Here is a 16,418-nt window from a genome sequence, read left to right as displayed (position 1 = left end):
GAGAAGGAGGGGAGCAGGCCCTACTGTAGGGAGAAGGAGGGAAGTAGGCCCTACTGTAGGGAGAAGGAGGGGAGCAGGCCCTACTGTAGGGTGAAGGTGAGGAGCAGGCCCTACTGTCAGGAGAAGGAGGGGAGCAGGCCCTACTGTAGGGTGAAGGAGGGGAGCAGGCCCTACTGTAGGGAGAAGGTGAGGAGCAGGTCCTACTGTAGGGAGAAGGTGAGGAGCAGGCCCTACTGTAGGGAGAAGGTGAGGAGCAGGCCCTACTGTCAGGAGAAGGAGGGGAGCAGGCCCTACTGTCAGGAGAAGGAGAGGAGCAGGCCCTACTGTAGGGAGAAGGAGAGGAGCAGGCCCTACTGTCAGGAGAAGGAGAGGAGCAGGCCCTACTGTCAGGAGAAGGAGAGGAGCAGGCCCTACTGTCAGGAGAAGGAGGGGAGCAGGCCCTACTGTCAGGAGAAGGAGGGGAGCAGGCCCTACTGTAGGGAGAAGGAGAGGAGCAGGCCCTACTGTCAGGAGAAGGAGGAGAGCAAGCCCTACTGTAGAGAGAAGGAGGGGAGCAGGCCCTACTGTAGGGAGAAGGAGGGGAGCAGGCCCTACTGTAGGGAGAAGGAGAGGAGCAGGCCCTACTGTCAGGAGAAGGAGGGGAGCAGGCCCTACTGTCAGGAGAAGGAGAGGAGCAGGCCCTACTGGCAGGAGAAGGAGGGGAGCAGGCCCTACTGTAGGGAGAAGGTGAGGAGCAGGCCCTACTGTTAGGAGAAGGAGGGGAGCAGGCCCTATTGTAGGGAGAAGGAGGGGAGCAAGCCCTACTGGCAGGAGAAGGAGAGGAGCAGGCCCTACTGGCAGGAGAAGGAGGGGAGCAGGCCCTACTGTAGGGAGAAGGTGAGGAGCAGGCCCTACTGTTAGGAGAAGGAGGGGAGCAGGCCCTATTGTAGGGAGAAGGAGGGGAGCAAGCCCTACTGTCAGGAGAAGGAGAGGAGCAGGCCCTACTGGCAGGAGAAGGAGGGGAGCAGGCCCTACTGTAGGGAGAAGGTGAGGAGCAGGCCCTACTGGCAGGAGAAGGAGGGGAGCAGGCCCTACTGTAGGGAGAAGGTGAGGAGCAGGCCCTACTGTTAGGAGAAGGAGGGGAGCAGGCCCTATTGTAGGGAGAAGGAGGGGAGCAAGCCCTACTGTCAGGAGAAGGAGGGGAGCAGGCCCTATTGTAGGGAGAAGGAGGGGAGCAGGCCCTACTGTAGGGAGAAGGTGAGGAGCAGGCCCTACTGTTAGGAGAAGGAGGGGAGCAGGCCCTACTGTTAGGAGAAGGAGAGGAGCAGGCCCTACTGTCAGGAGGAGAGGAGCAGGTTGTAACTCCAGTTCTGTTTGTGATATTAAGATTCGAACAACAACAGATTGTTATATAGACTTATTTAGGACAAGTCAAGGACAAAGAGGGGCATGACTTAAAAAATGTAATAAAATGTTTTACCTCATGAGCAGTCCAAATGACTGCTTTAGCGGTTCTAGTGTTAATTAGAACCTCATAACTACTATTCACACTGTTCACACCTCTCCTCAGAACGATGGCTGCTACATAAACTGGGCCAGCGAACGGCTTATAGACATTAAGTCGGGAAAATTAAACACTGCTGTATCATATTTAGGGTATTTTGATGTTTGAAAAGAAAAGACTGTGTTAAAGTCTCATCTCCGAAGAAGAACATGTTAAATCTTCATGTGACTGCCTCTCCGCCACGCTTTGTCACATTTACATAAATTTACATATTTAACGAGTCTAATTAAAACCAGACAGCAGGAGTGAATGGGTGGGGTGGGGGATGTCTGCTCTGCAGGGGGAGAGATGCGCCACTCACCCCTCCAACCTTCTCTTCAAGCCTTCCCTTCAAATTCCTCGCATGCCAACCCGCCCTGACGACAGGATAGGGCAACCTGGGTTGTATCCATAGCGACAGAGCCAGGACACAAACACACACACACTAGGTCACCCCTCTCACTGGTGGGTGTTGGGACATCTAAAGTAGGCCTACACCCTACAGGAGGACTACATCCAAACCCTGCAGTAGAACTCCATCCACAAACTGCAGTAGGACTACATCCACACCCTGCAGTAGGACTACATCCACACCCTGCAGTAGGACTACATCCACACCCTGCAATAGGACTACAGTACCACCCTACAGTTGAACTACATCCACATCCTGTAGGAGGACTACATCCACATCCTGCAGTAGGACTACATCCACACCCTGCAGTAGGACTACATCCACACCTTGCAGTAGGACTACATCCACACCCTGCAGTAGAACTACATCCACACCCTGCAGTAGGACTACATCCACACCCTGCAGTAGGACTACATCCACACCCTGCAGTAGAACTACATCCACACCCTGCAGTAGGACTACATCCACACCCTGCAGTAGGACTACATCCACACCCTGCAGTAGAACTACATCCACACCCTGCAGTAGAACTACATCCACACCCTGCAGTAGAACTACAGTACCACCCTGCAGTAGAACTACATCCACACCCTGCAGTAGAACCACATCCACACCCTGCAGTAGAACTACAGTACCACCCTGCAGTAGGCCTACATCCACGCCCTGCAGTAGGACTACATCCACACCCTGCAGTAGGACTACATCCACACCCTGCAGTAGGACTACATCCACACCCTGCAGTAGGACTACATCCACACCCTGCAGTAGGACTACATCCACACCCTGCAGTAGGACTACATCCACACCCTGCAGTAGGACTACATCCACACCCTGCAGTAGAACCACATCCACACCCTGCAGTAGAACTACAGTACCACCCTGCAGTAGGCCTACATCCACGCCCTGCAGTAGGACTACATCCACACCCTGCAGTAGGACTACATCCACACCCTGCAGTAGAACTACATCCACACCCTGCAGTAGGACTACATCCACACCCTGCAGTAGGACTACATCCACACCCTGCAGTAGGACTACATCCACACCCTGCAGTAGGACTACATCCACACCCTGCAGTAGAACTACATCCACACCCTGCAGTAGGACTACATCCACACCCTGCAGTAGAACTACATCCACACCCTGCAGTAGAACTACAGTACCACCCTGCAGTAGGCCTACATCCACACCCTGCAGTAGGACTACATCCACACCCTATAGTAGAACTACAGTACCACCCCGTAGTAGGACTACATCCACACCCTACAGTAGGACTACAGTACCACCCTACAGTAGGACTACAGTACCACCCTACAGTAGGACTACAGTACCACCCTACAGTAGAACTACATCCACACCCTGCAGTAGGACTACAGTACCACCATGCAGTAGAACTACATCCACACCCTGCAGTAGAACTACAGTACCACCATGCAGTAGAACTACAGTACCACCATGCAGTAGAACTACATCCACACCCTGCAGTAGGACTACATCCACACCCTGCAGTAGGACTACATCCACACCCTGCAGTAGGACTACAGTACCACCATGCAGTAGAACTACATCCACACCCTGCAGTAGGACTACAGCCACCATGCAGTAGAACTACAGTACCACCCTGCAGTAGAACTACATCCACACCCTGCAGTAGAACTACAGTACCACCCTGCAGTAGAACTACAGTACCACCCTGCAGTAGAACTACAGTACCACCCTGCAGTAGGACTACATCCACACCCTGCAGTAGGACTACAGTACCACCCTACAGTAGAACTACAGTACCACCCTGTAGTAGAACTACATCCACACCCTGAAGTAGGACTACAGTACCACCCTACAGTAGGACTACATCCACACCCTACAGTAAGACTACAGTACCACCCTACAGTAGAACTACATCCACACCCTGCAGTAGGACTACATCCACACCCTGCAGTAGGAACTACATCCACACCCTACAGTAGGACTACAGTACCACCCTACAGTAGGACTACATCCACACCCTACAGTTGGACTACAGTACCACCCTGCAGTAGGACTATAGTACCACCCTACAGTAGGACTACATCCACACCCTACAGTTGGACTACAGTACCACCATGCAGTAGGACTACAGTACCACCCTACAGTAGGACTACATCCACACCCTACAGTAGGACTACAGTACCACCCTGGAGTAGGACTACATCCACACCCTACAGTAGGACTACAGTACCACCCTACAGTAGAACTACATCCACACCCTACAGTAGGACTACAGTACCACCCTGCAGTAGGACTACATCCACACCCTACAGTAGGACTACAGTACCACCCTGCAGTAGGACTACAGTACCACCCTACAGTAGGACTACACTACCACCCTACAGTAGGACTACAGTACCACCCTGCAGTAGAACTATATCCACACCCTGCAGTAGGACTACAGTACCACCATGCAGTAGAACTACATCCACATCCTGCAGTAGAACTACATCCACACCCTGCAGTAGGACTACAGTACCACCATGCAGTAGAACTACATCCACACCCTGCAGTAGAACTACAGTACCACCCTGCAGTAGGACTACATCCACATCCTACAGTAGAACTACAGTACCACCCTGCAGTAGGACTACAGTACCACCCTGCAGTAGGACTACATCCACACCCTACAGTAGAACTACAGTACCACCCTACAGTAGGACTACAGTACCACCCTGCAGTAGGACTACAGTACCACCCTGCAGTAGGACTACAGTACCACCCTGCAGTAGGACTACATCCACATACTACAGTAGAACTACAGTACCACCCTGCAGTAGGACTACATCCACATCCTACAGTAGAACTACAGTACCCTCTACGCATCCTGCCTTGCACTGCCATCACACAGCAGTTAACAGAACTAACACTGATAATATCATGCTACATTAATGCTTTTAGTATAATGATGAATGCTTTTTGTATTAAAGTTTACAAACATTATTTACCCACGGTTTACACACATATTTATCCAGGGACGCAACTTTGGTTTTAGAAATGGGGGGGCAATATATATATTATTTTTTATATATACACTATATGTTTTAACCAGTTGGGTAAACACTCCAAACAGCGTACCCGACCGCTCGGAGGTGTCCGCATGGTCCTAAAGCACACAGTTGTCTTGTTTTGTATCACATTCCCAATGATAACTGGGGGTGGACAAAAATGCAATTTCCAAATATGTGGGGGGGATATGCCCCCGTCCCCAGTGAAAGTAAGCGCCCCCTGTATATATCCCTTTCATACTGACACGTTTTCCACCAACTTTACCATGCTGACGACTTTACCACGACGTGAAAAAATGGCCGCCTTTTCTATATATCTGAAAGGTGTTGCCAGTATCAAAGCCAGAACGTTTTATTTCTGCCTAACGACCTAGTCATCATTGCGGTAAAGTTCTGCCTACAGCTTATTAAGGAAAATGAACCGTAATGCTGAGGCGGTCTTGGTATGCACTATGCTCTTACAGCTCTTGATGTTTCTCGGCAACGCCCGTTACGACTATCCTCCTTGGCAGTTGTAAACTTTGCAAGGCATCACCCATCACTTCACATAGCCCACCACATGGGGCGGCAGGGTAGCCTAGTGGTTAGAGCGTTGGACTAGTAACCGGAAGGTTGCAAGTTCAAACCCCCGAGCTGCCCCTGAACAGGCAGTTAACCCACTGTTCCTAGGCCGTGATTGAAAATAAGAATTTGTTCTTAACTGACTTTTACCTTTAGTTACATAAATAAATAAATAAATGCACTGTTTTCTAACCACTACTGGAGGGGTCCATAATGAACTACTGTGGGAATAAATAGCACTGAATGACACATGTATTGGAATAAAGTTAGGCTAATGCTGTTGAAGGCATCAAATTGTTGCTTACTGAAATTCCAAAAGTCATCCAATCCGTGCGTAGTGTCAATACTGGTACTGTAGTCCTACTGTAGGGTGGTACTGTAGTTATACTGTAGGGTGGTACTGTAGTCCTACTGTAGGGTGGTACTGTAGTCCTACTGTAGGGTGTTAATGTAGTCCTACTGTAGGGTGGTACTGTAGTCCTACTGTAGGGTGGTACTGTAGTCCTACTGTAGGGTGGTACTGTAGTTATACTGTAGGGTGGTACTGTAGTCCTACTGTAGGGTGGTACTGTAGTCCTACTGCAGGGTGTGGATGTAGTCCTACTGCAGGGTGGTACTGTAGTTCTACTGTAGGGTGGTACTGTAGTCCTACTGTAGGGTGGTACTGTAGTTCTACTGTAGGGTGGTACTGTAGTCCTACTGTAGGGTGGTACTGTAGTCCTACTGTAGGGTGGTACTGTAGTTATACTGTAGGGTGGTACTGTAGTCCTACTGTAGGGTGGTACTGTAGTCCTACTGTAGGGTGGTACTGTAGTTATACTGTAGGGTGGTACTGTAGTTCTACTGTAGGGTGGTACTGTAGTCCTACTGTAGGGTGGTACTGTAGTCCTACTGTAGGGTGGTACTGTAGTCCTACTGTAGGGTGGTACTGTAGTCCTACTGTAGGGTGGTACTGTAGTCCTACTGTAGGGTGGTACTGTAGTTCTACTGCAGGGTGGTACTGTAGTCCTACTGCAGGGTGGTACTGTAGTTCTACTGCAGGGTGGTACTGTAGTTATACTGCAGGGTGGTACTGTAGTTATACTGTAGGGTGGTACTGTAGTCCTATTGTAGGGTGGTACTGTAGGCTACTGTAGGGTGTACTGTAGTCCTACTGTAGGGTGGTACTGTAGTTATTCTGTAGGGTGGTACTGTAGTTATACTGCAGGGTGGTACTGTAGTTATACTGCAGGGTGGTACTGTAGTCCTACTGTAGGGTGGTACTGTAGTTATACTGCAGGGTGGTACTGTAGTTATACTGCAGGGTGGTACTGTAGTCCTACTGCAGGGTGGTACTGTAGTCCTACTGTAGGGTGATACTGTAGTCCTACTGCAGGGTGGTACTGTAGTTATACTGTAGGGTGGTACTGTAGTTATACTGTAGGGTGGTACTGTAGTCCTACTGTAGGGTGGTACTGTAGTTATACTGTAGGGTGGTACTGTAGTCCTACTGCAGGGTGGTACTGTAGTCCTACTGCAGGCTGGTACTGTAGTCCTACTGCAGGGTGGTACTGTAGTCCTACTGTAGGGTGGTACTGTAGTCCTACTACAGGGTGGTACTGTAGTCCTACTGTAGGGTGGTACTGTAGTTATAATGTAGGGTGGTACTGTAGTTATACTGTAGGGTGGTACTGTAGTCCTACTGCAGGGTGGTACTGTAGTTATACTGTAGGGTGGTACTGTAGTCCTACTGCAGGGTGGTACTGTAGTCCTACTGCAGGGTGGTACTGTAGTCCTACTGTAGGGTGGTACTGTAGTCCTACTGCAGGGTGGTACTGTAGTCCAACTGTAGGGTGGTACTGTAGTCCTACTACAGGGTGGTACTGTAGACCTACTACAGGGTGGTACTGTAGTCCTACTGTAGGGGGTACTGTAGTTATACTGTAGGGTGGTACTGTAGTCCTACTGCAGGGTGGTACTGTAGTCCTACTGTAGGGTGGTACTGTGGTCCTACTACAGGGTGGTACTGTAGTCCTACTGTAGGGTGGTACTGTAGTCCTACTGCAGGGTGGTACTGTAGTCCTACTGCAGGGTGGTACTGTAGTCCTACTGTAGGGTGGTACTGTAGTTATACTGTAGGGTGGTACTGTAGTCCTACTGCAGGGTGGTACTGTAGTCCTACTGTAGGGTGGTACTGTAGTTATACTGTAGGGTGGTACTGTAGTTATACTGTAGGGTGGTACTGTAGTCCTACTGTAGGGTGGTACTGTGGTCCTACTACAGGGTGGTACTGTAGTCCTACTGTAGGGTGGTACTGTAGTTATACTGTAGGGTGGTACTGTAGTCCTACTGCAGGGTGGTACTGTAGTCCTACTGTAGGGTGGTACTGTAGTTATACTGTAGGGTGGTACTGTGGTCCTACTACAGGGTGGTACTGTAGTCCTACTGTAGGGTGGTACTGTAGTCCTACTGTAGGGTGGTACTGTAGTCCTACTGCAGGGTGGTACTGTAGTCCTACTGTAGGGGGGTACTGTAGTTATACTGCAGGGTGGTACTGTAGTCATACTGCAGGGTGGTACTGTAGTTATACTGCAGGGTGGTACTGTAGTTATACTGCAGGGTGGTACTGTAGTTATACTGTAGGGTGGTACTGTAGTCCTACTGTAGGGTGGTACTGTAGTCCTACTGTAGGGTGGTACTGTAGTCCTACTGTAGGGTGGTACTGTAGTCCTACTGTAGGGTGGTACTGTAGTCCTACTGCAGGGTGGTACTGTAGTCCTACTGTAGGGTGGTACTGTGGTCCTACTGTAGGGTGGTACTGTAGTCCTACTGTAGGGTGGTACTGTAGTCCTACTGTAGGGTGGTACTGTAGTCCTACTGTAGGGTGGTACTGTAGTTCTACTGTAGGGTGGTACTGTAGTCCTACTGCAGGGTGGTACTGTAGTCCTACTGTAGGGTGATACTGTAGTCCTACTGCAGGGTGGTACTGTAGTTATACTGTAGGGTGGTACTGTAGTTATACTGTAGGGTGGTACTGTAGTCCTACTGTAGGGTGGTACTGTAGTTATACTGTAGGGTGGTACTGTAGTCCTACTGCAGGGTGGTACTGTAGTCCTACTGCAGGCTGGTACTGTAGTCCTACTGCAGGGTGGTACTGTAGTCCTACTGTAGGGTGGTACTGTAGTCCTACTACAGGGTGGTACTGTAGTCCTACTGCAGGGTGGTACTGTAGTCCTACTGTAGGGTGGTACTGTAGTCCTACTACAGGGTGGTACTGTAGTCCTACTGTAGGGTGGTACTGTAGTTATAATGTAGGGTGGTACTGTAGTTATACTGTAGGGTGGTACTGTAGTCCTACTGCAGGGTGGTACTGTAGTTATACTGTAGGGTGGTACTGTAGTCCTACTGCAGGGTGGTACTGTAGTCCTACTGCAGGGTGGTACTGTAGTCCTACTGTAGGGTGGTACTGTAGTCCTACTGCAGGGTGGTACTGTAGTCCAACTGTAGGGTGGTACTGTAGTCCTACTACAGGGTGGTACTGTAGACCTACTACAGGGTGGTACTGTAGTCCTACTGTAGGGGGTACTGTAGTTATACTGTAGGGTGGTACTGTAGTCCTACTGCAGGGTGGTACTGTAGTCCTACTGTAGGGTGGTACTGTGGTCCTACTACAGGGTGGTACTGTAGTCCTACTGTAGGGTGGTACTGTAGTCCTACTGCAGGGTGGTACTGTAGTCCTACTGCAGGGTGGTACTGTAGTCCTACTGTAGGGTGGTACTGTAGTTATACTGTAGGGTGGTACTGTAGTCCTACTGCAGGGTGGTACTGTAGTCCTACTGTAGGGTGGTACTGTAGTTATACTGTAGGGTGGTACTGTAGTCCTACTGTAGGGTGGTACTGTAGTCCTACTGTAGGGTGGTACTGTAGACCTACTGTAGGGTGGTACTGTAGTCCTACTGCAGGGTGGTACTGTAGTCCTACTGTAGGGGGGTACTGTAGTTATACTGCAGGGTGGTACTGTAGTTATACTGCAGGGTGGTACTGTAGTTATACTGCAGGGTGGTACTGTAGTTATACTGTAGGGTGGTACTGTAGTTATACTGTAGGGTGGTACTGTAGTCCTACTGTAGGGTGGTACTGTAGTCCTACTGTAGGGTGGTACTGTAGTCCTACTGTAGGGTGGTACTGTAGTCCTACTGTAGGGTGGTACTGTAGTCCTACTGCAGGGTGGTACTGTAGTCCTACTGTAGGGTGGTACTGTGGTCCTACTGTAGGGTGGTACTGTAGTCCTACTGTAGGGTGGTACTGTAGTCCTACTGCAGGGTGGTACTGTAGTCCTACTGTAGGGTGGTACTGTAGTCCTACTGTAGGGTGGTACTGTAGTCCTACTGCAGGGTGGTACTGTAGTCCTACTGTAGGGTGGTACTGTGGTCCTACTGTAGGGTGGTACTGTAGTCCTACTGTAGGGTGGTACTGTAGTCCTACTGCAGGGTGGTACTGTAGTCCTACTGTAGGGTGGTACTGTGGTCCTACTGTAGGGTGGTACTGTAGTCCTACTGTAGGGTGGTACTGTAGTCCTACTGTAGGGTGGTACTGTAGTTCTACTGTAGGGTGGTACTGTAGTCCTACTGTAGGGTGGTACTGTAGTTCTACTGTAGGGTGGTACTGTAGTCCTACTGTAGGGTGGTACTGTAGTCCTACTGCAGGGTGGTACTGTAGTCCTACTGTAGGGTGGTACTGTAGTCCTACTGTAGGGTGGTACTGTAGTTCTACTGTAGGGTGGTACTGTAGTCCTACTGTAGGGTGGTACTGTAGTCCTACTGTAGGGTGGTACTGTAGTCCTACTGCAGGGTGTGTATCAACTAGATTATCATTTCCCTACACCTGCTCCACAACAAACATATGGAAACCATGTTGGACTGTTAATTCAATTCCAGCCATTACAATGAGCCTGTCCTCCTATAGCGCCTTCCACCAGCCTCCTCTAATGTCTACACTTTTTGGAGAGGTGCGGGGTGCTGCCACACTGGGCACCCAGGGAGCTGTTGTTGTGGGGGGTTAAGTGCATTGCTCAAGGGCACAACGGCAAGGCAAATGGCATCTAGGATTTGAACCCTTTGGTTGCCAGCTCAGTTCCTACCGGACCTGAGATTCAAACCAACAACCCTCCGATTGCTATAGCTCGCCTCTCTAACCGCTAAGCTACCCACCATGGTTAGATGACACTCACTGTGTGTTTTGCGGTATCCTTTGTGTAAGCATAAGGAGAAATAATGATCAGTGATAGGTGGAGACATTTGGCACCTCAGCAGCAGTCTTACAAGGCATTGATAAATATTTACAGCATTTCTGAGTGTCACATTGGACTGGAGGGAGTTTGCAGTTAGCTCTCTTTGCTCTCATTGTTAAATATTTACAGGCATTCCTGAGTGTCACATTGGACCGGAGGGAGTCAGCAGGTAGCTCTCTCTGCTCTCTACCCACTGGGCACAGACTTCATTTCAGCGTCTAGTTTTGGTTTACATTTGGTTCACGTCATTGGATTTAGGTAAAACATTTGGTGAATTTTTTAAAAATTGATTACTTTTTTCAAATCCAATCAGTTTTCCACGTTGTTTCAACTTTGTTTTTTTTATTCAACTAGTTTTTGCCCAATAGGTAGTTTCTGTCTGGAGGGAACTTAGCCCCTGTGGACAGACTGAAGAATGACCTAGTGTAACAGTATAACTTTAGACCGTCCCCTCGCCCATACCCGGGCGCGAACCAGGGACCCTCTGCACACATCAACAACAGTCACCCACGAAGCATCGACCCATCGCTCCACCGACCCATCGCTCCACAAAAGCCACGGCACTTGCAGAGCAAGGGGAACCACTACTTCAAGGTCTCAGAGCAAGTGACGTCACCGATTGAAACGCTATTTAGAGCGCACCACCGCTAACTAGTAAGCCGTTACACTAGCTTAGCTAGCATCACGGTAGTCTCTCGTGACAGACAGTTAGCATAAATCGATAAGCAAGCTAGCAGGCAATATTTGATTCTGAGTTCAGATAGCACAGTGATCCATGCTGAGTCCCTCATGGATTAGGCCTACTCTTGTCTGATCTCAAATCCAGCAGCTGAGGCCTTGGGCTGATTCAAGTACATGCCAGAAGTTTACTTGAGAAAAAAATATTTTAACTCTGGTTTCTCAAACCAACGCGGACGCTCTATTTGTAACTGAATCTTGGTTAAGAAGGATTTGACAGCCTCTGGTCCCATACTAGACAAATGAATAACCATTTAATAACCATTTTACTTCAGCTGGCCATCTGTTTGAAAGGAAAGTCTCTGAAAATTCATCTCATTCCACTAGAGGGAGTCCTTTAGTCATCTCAAAAACGGATTGTAGAGAACAATGCACTAAAATAAACATACTTTATTTTAATTTCACTCCACTTGATGTCTATGATGTACCTTAGTGCTAAAGATTGATGTTAAAAAAGCTGATTCACTTGGTCCCCCTTCTTACTACAGCTCGCTGCCCTTACTTATTGCAGAACCATTGAGCTATATTTTTGACTTGAAAATTGGTTCAGGTATTATTCCTACAATCTGGAAAGTGACTAAGCACCATTTCAGCTGCTACGCTCATTTACGATGATGTGTTAAATTGCTGAGATCATAAAAATGATTGTGCTGCCTTTCAAAAGTTATTTGACCCTGTTGACTGACATAGGCCTGGGTCAAGCTTTCTTGCAAGTAGCTTGAGAATGAACTGTCAGACAGGACACAATGTGTGATTTCTGATGATGTTAAGTCCAGTTTCCTAGATATTACGAAAGGTGTACCTCAGGGGTCGGTATTAGGACCCGTTTCTCTTTACTATTTATATAAATAATATTGGTCTATCTGTTAAAACTTGTTAAATGAATATGTATGCAGACGATTCTGTTATGTATGCCATCGCCCAAACTGTTGGATACGTTAGAGCTGCAATCTGACCTTGTTAACTTACAGAAAGCCCTGGTTGGTTTAAACATCGGACTTAATATTACTTAGCATTATTTATATTTATTCACTGGATGGGTCTCCCATTGATCAGGTTCCCACCTATAAATACCTGGGCATTTAGATTGACAAAGATGTAATGTTTAAAAAAAAACATACGGATGAGCTTGTTAAAAAGTTCAAGATTTAAAGTGGGCTTCTTCTTCTTTTTTATTTTAGAAATAGATATAGCCTATTCCCGAAATAGCAGAAAGCAGATTGTAAAGTCAACTTTGTTTCAAATGGACTACATATTTCCAGCCAATTCATGGCTATGGTAACACCATTGACCAGATTGCAGCAACCACTACTCTTAAACCTTTGGAAGCCGTCTACCATAGTGCCCTTCACTTTATCACAGGTGACAGTTTTAATACACTTCATTGCATCCTTTATCAAAAGGTTGGCTAGCCCTCATTGAAGTCCCGTAAATCACCTTTGTGTTTGAAAAGCTCTACTAAACAAGCCTCCAACTTACCAAACTTTGTTGCTATATAAAAGAGCTATATAAATGAACTCTCAGGGTTGGTTAGCTCTCAGGGTTGGTTAACTGTTGCTCTCAGGGTTGATTAACTCTCAGGGTTGGTTAACTCTCAGGGTTGGTTAGCTCTCAGGGTTGGTTAACTGTTGCTCTCAGGATTGATTAACTCTCAGGGTTGGTTAGCTCTCAGGGTTGGTTAACTCTCAGGGTTGGTTAGCTCTCAGGGTTGGTTAGCTCTCAGGGTTGGTTAACTCTCAGGGTTGGTTAGCTATCAGGGTTGGTTAGCTCTCAGGGTTGGTTAACTCTCAGGGTTGGTTAACTCTCAGGTTTGGTTAGCTCTCAGGGTTGGTTAGCTCTCAGGGTTGGTTAACTCTCAGGGTTGGTTAGCTCTCAGGGTTGGTTAGCTCTCAGGTTTGGTTAGCTCTCAGGGTTGGTTAGCTCTCAGGTTTGGTTAGCTCTCAGGGTTGGTTAGCTCTCAGGGTTGGTTAACTCTCAGGGTTGGTTAGCTCTCAGGGTTGGTTAACTCTCAGGGTTGGTTAGCTCTCAGGATTGGTTAACTCTCAGGTTTGGTTAGCTCTCAGGGTTGGTTAACTCTCAGGGTTGGTTAGCTCTCAGGGTTGGTTAACTCTCAGGGTTGGTTAGCTCTCAGGGTTGCTTAGCTCTCAGGGTTGCTTAGCTCTCAGGGTTGGTTAACTCTCAGGGTTGGTTAACTCTCAGGTTTGGTTAACTCTCAGGTTTGGTTAACTCTCAGGGTTGGTTAACTCTCAGGTTTGGTTAACTCTCAGGTTTGGTTAGCTCTCAGGGTTGGTTAACTCTCAGGGTTGGTTAACTCTCAGGTTTGGTTAACTCTCAGGTTTGGTTAGCTCTCAGGGTTGGTTAACTCTCAGGTTTGGTTAGCTCTCAGGGTTGGTTAACTCTCAGGGTTGGTTAACTCTCAGGTTTGGTTAACTCTCAGGTTTGGTTAGCTCTCAGGGTTGGTTAACTCTCAGGTTTGGTTAACTCTCAGGGTTGGTTAACTCTCAGGGTTGGTTAGCTCTCAGGGTTGGTTAACTCTGTTCTCTCTGTTCTCGACCAATTTAGGTAAATCCTCCTTAGTTTTAGTGCCCACCATTGTAGGAATAATCTGCAAAATTCCTTGCATCTTGATTCCCTGGTTCCGCTAGGGCAGTTTAGGACTCTTGTGTTAAATTCATTCACTGAGGATTGTGGTTGTTTCTATTGACTGTAAAGGTTTATTGGTTGACATTGTAGTATTGTAATTGTACCTTGTTGTTTTTTTGTTCTTTTTGTTGTATTTTATTTTATTTATTTTATTGATTATGAAAATGTTTGTATTCAGGGCACCATTGTAAATGAGACCCTTGTCTGTGGGATGGGCTTCACAGTCGACCTCTTGACCCAACATTGGGAGCACACACAGTTAATAACAGAGAGAGAGAAATAGGGAGGGAGGGAGTGAGGGAAAGAGAAAGAGAGAGAGAGTGAGCATATAGCCTTTCTTCCTCTGTAGTACACAGAACTAAAAGCATGACTACTGTTATGTAGTGTACCTGTTGTTAGGTATAAACAGATGATAGAGAACAGTCACACACCTGTCTGAGTCACTACTGATGTCTGGGGTCTCATCCATCCTTTGGTGACATACAGCCAGAGTCAAGCCCTAGTGCTCCTGGGAAAAGTAGTTCCTCTTCAGAATAGCCAGAGTCAAGCCCTAGTGGCCATGGGAAAAGTAGTTCCTCTTCAGAATAGACAGAGTCAAGCCCTAGTGGCCATGGGAAAAGTAGTTCCTCTTCAGAATAGCCAGAGTCAAGCCCTAGTGGCCATGGGAAAAGTAGTTCCTCTTCAGAATAGCCAGAGTCAAGCCCTAGTGGCCATGGGAAAAGTAGTTCCTCTTCAGAATAGACAGAGTCAAGCCCTAGTGGCCATGGGAAAAGTAGTTCCTCTTCAGAATAGCCAGAGTCAAGCCCTAGTGGCCATGGGAAAAGTAGTTCCTCTTCAGAATAGCCAGAGTCAAGCCCTAGTGGCCATGGGAAAAGTAGTTCCTCTTCAGAATAGACAGTCAAGCCCTAGTGGCCATGGGAAAAGTAGTTCCTCTTCAGAATAGCCAGAGTCAAGCCCTAGTGGCCATGGGAAAAGTAGTTCCTCTTCAGAATAGCCAGAGTCAAGCCCTAGTGGCCATGGGAAAAGTAGTTCCTCTTCAGAATAGCCAGAGTCAAGCCCTAGTGGCCATGGGAAAAGTAGTTCCTCTTCAGAATAGCCAGAGTCAAGCCCTAGTGGCCATGGGAAAAGTAGTTCCTCCTCAAAATCGCCAGACTCAACTCATTTAATACATCCAAAGTAGTTCCTCCTTCCTCCTGAGGACGGTCTCAGCTAATCAGCTAGTCCAAAACTCAGAAAGGATCACGATCAGTTAGGAAGACCAAACAGACTTGATAATGGCTGTCTTACATCACCGCTGAGAGAGGGACACATGACTAGAGCATGTCAACTGGGGTTCAGATCCAGACTGGGGTCCATCTTGGTTCGTTTGAGGTGGATTCATCTATCTGTCTGCAACCAGTCAATCAGTTGATCCACATGGGCTGGTGGGATATGATGGCTCAACCTAACATATATCTTTAATCCTGTCCTCACTGTAAACTCCAGCAACAATAATCTGTAATCCTGTCCTCACTGTAAACTCCAGCAACAATAACCGGTAATCCTGTCCTCACTGTAAACTCCAGCAACAATAACCGGTAATCCTGTCCTCACTGTAAACTCCAGCAACAATAACCGGTAATCCTGTCCTCACTGTAAACTCCAGCAACAATAACCGGTAATCCTGTCCTCACTGTTAACTCCAGCAACAATAACCTGTGCTGACTCCTGTCCTCAGGAAATTCTCACACCTCCTCCTTCATTTCCCTCCCTTTCCCATCAAGTCCACCCTCCCAGAGAACAGCTGTGTCCAAAGTCTGAAGTTATGCAACTCCTCCTCAGTCTTGTCTTCCCACAGCTGTAGGTAGGCTGACAAGGTCCTACAGTGGCACTCCCTCCATACCATGGAGCAGTCAGCCAGCCTGTCAGCCAGCCAATCAGCCAGCCTGTCAGCCAGCCAATCAGCCAGCCAGCCAGTCAGCCAGCCTGTCAGTCAGCCAGCCTGTCAACCAGCCAGCCAGCCTGTCAATCAGCCAGCCAGCCAGTCAGCCAGCCTGTCAGTCAGCCAGCCAGCCAGCCAGTCAGCCAGCCTGTCAGCCAGCCAGTCAGCCAGCCTGTCAGCCAGCCAGCCTGTCAGCCAGCCAGCCAGCCAGTCAGCCAGCCTGTCAGCCAGCCAGTCAGCCAGCCTGTCAGCCAGCCAATCAGCCAGCCAGCCAGTCAGCCAGCCTGTCAGTCAGCCAGCCTGTCAACCAGCCAGCC

At 48.3% G+C, this 16,418-nt stretch overlaps 1 protein-coding gene across 13 annotated transcripts in view; it reads right to left on the bottom strand.

Moving 5' to 3' along the window:
* The window catches only part of LOC118380861 (protein Shroom3-like), a 162,901-nt gene that overhangs the window by 85,182 nt on the left and 61,301 nt on the right, over positions 1 to 16,418 (bottom strand). Inside the window, exon 1 of one of the 13 annotated variants that reach the window (XM_052458580.1) lies at positions 14,612 to 15,908. The exons of the other annotated variants lie outside the window; for them this stretch is intronic. Within the exon in view, the coding sequence (XP_052314540.1) occupies positions 14,612 to 14,649 (38 nt within the window). The 5' untranslated portion in view covers positions 14,650 to 15,908. Of the gene's footprint in view, positions 1 to 14,611; positions 15,909 to 16,418 lie in introns of those variants that run through there. 13 annotated transcript variants of the gene reach the window in all.

This window comes from Oncorhynchus keta, chromosome 12, assembly GCF_023373465.1.
Source record: "Oncorhynchus keta strain PuntledgeMale-10-30-2019 chromosome 12, Oket_V2, whole genome shotgun sequence".
In the NCBI taxonomy this organism is placed as follows: Eukaryota; Metazoa; Chordata; class Actinopteri; order Salmoniformes; family Salmonidae; genus Oncorhynchus; species Oncorhynchus keta.
This window is presented reverse-complemented; position numbering and strand designations above follow the sequence as displayed.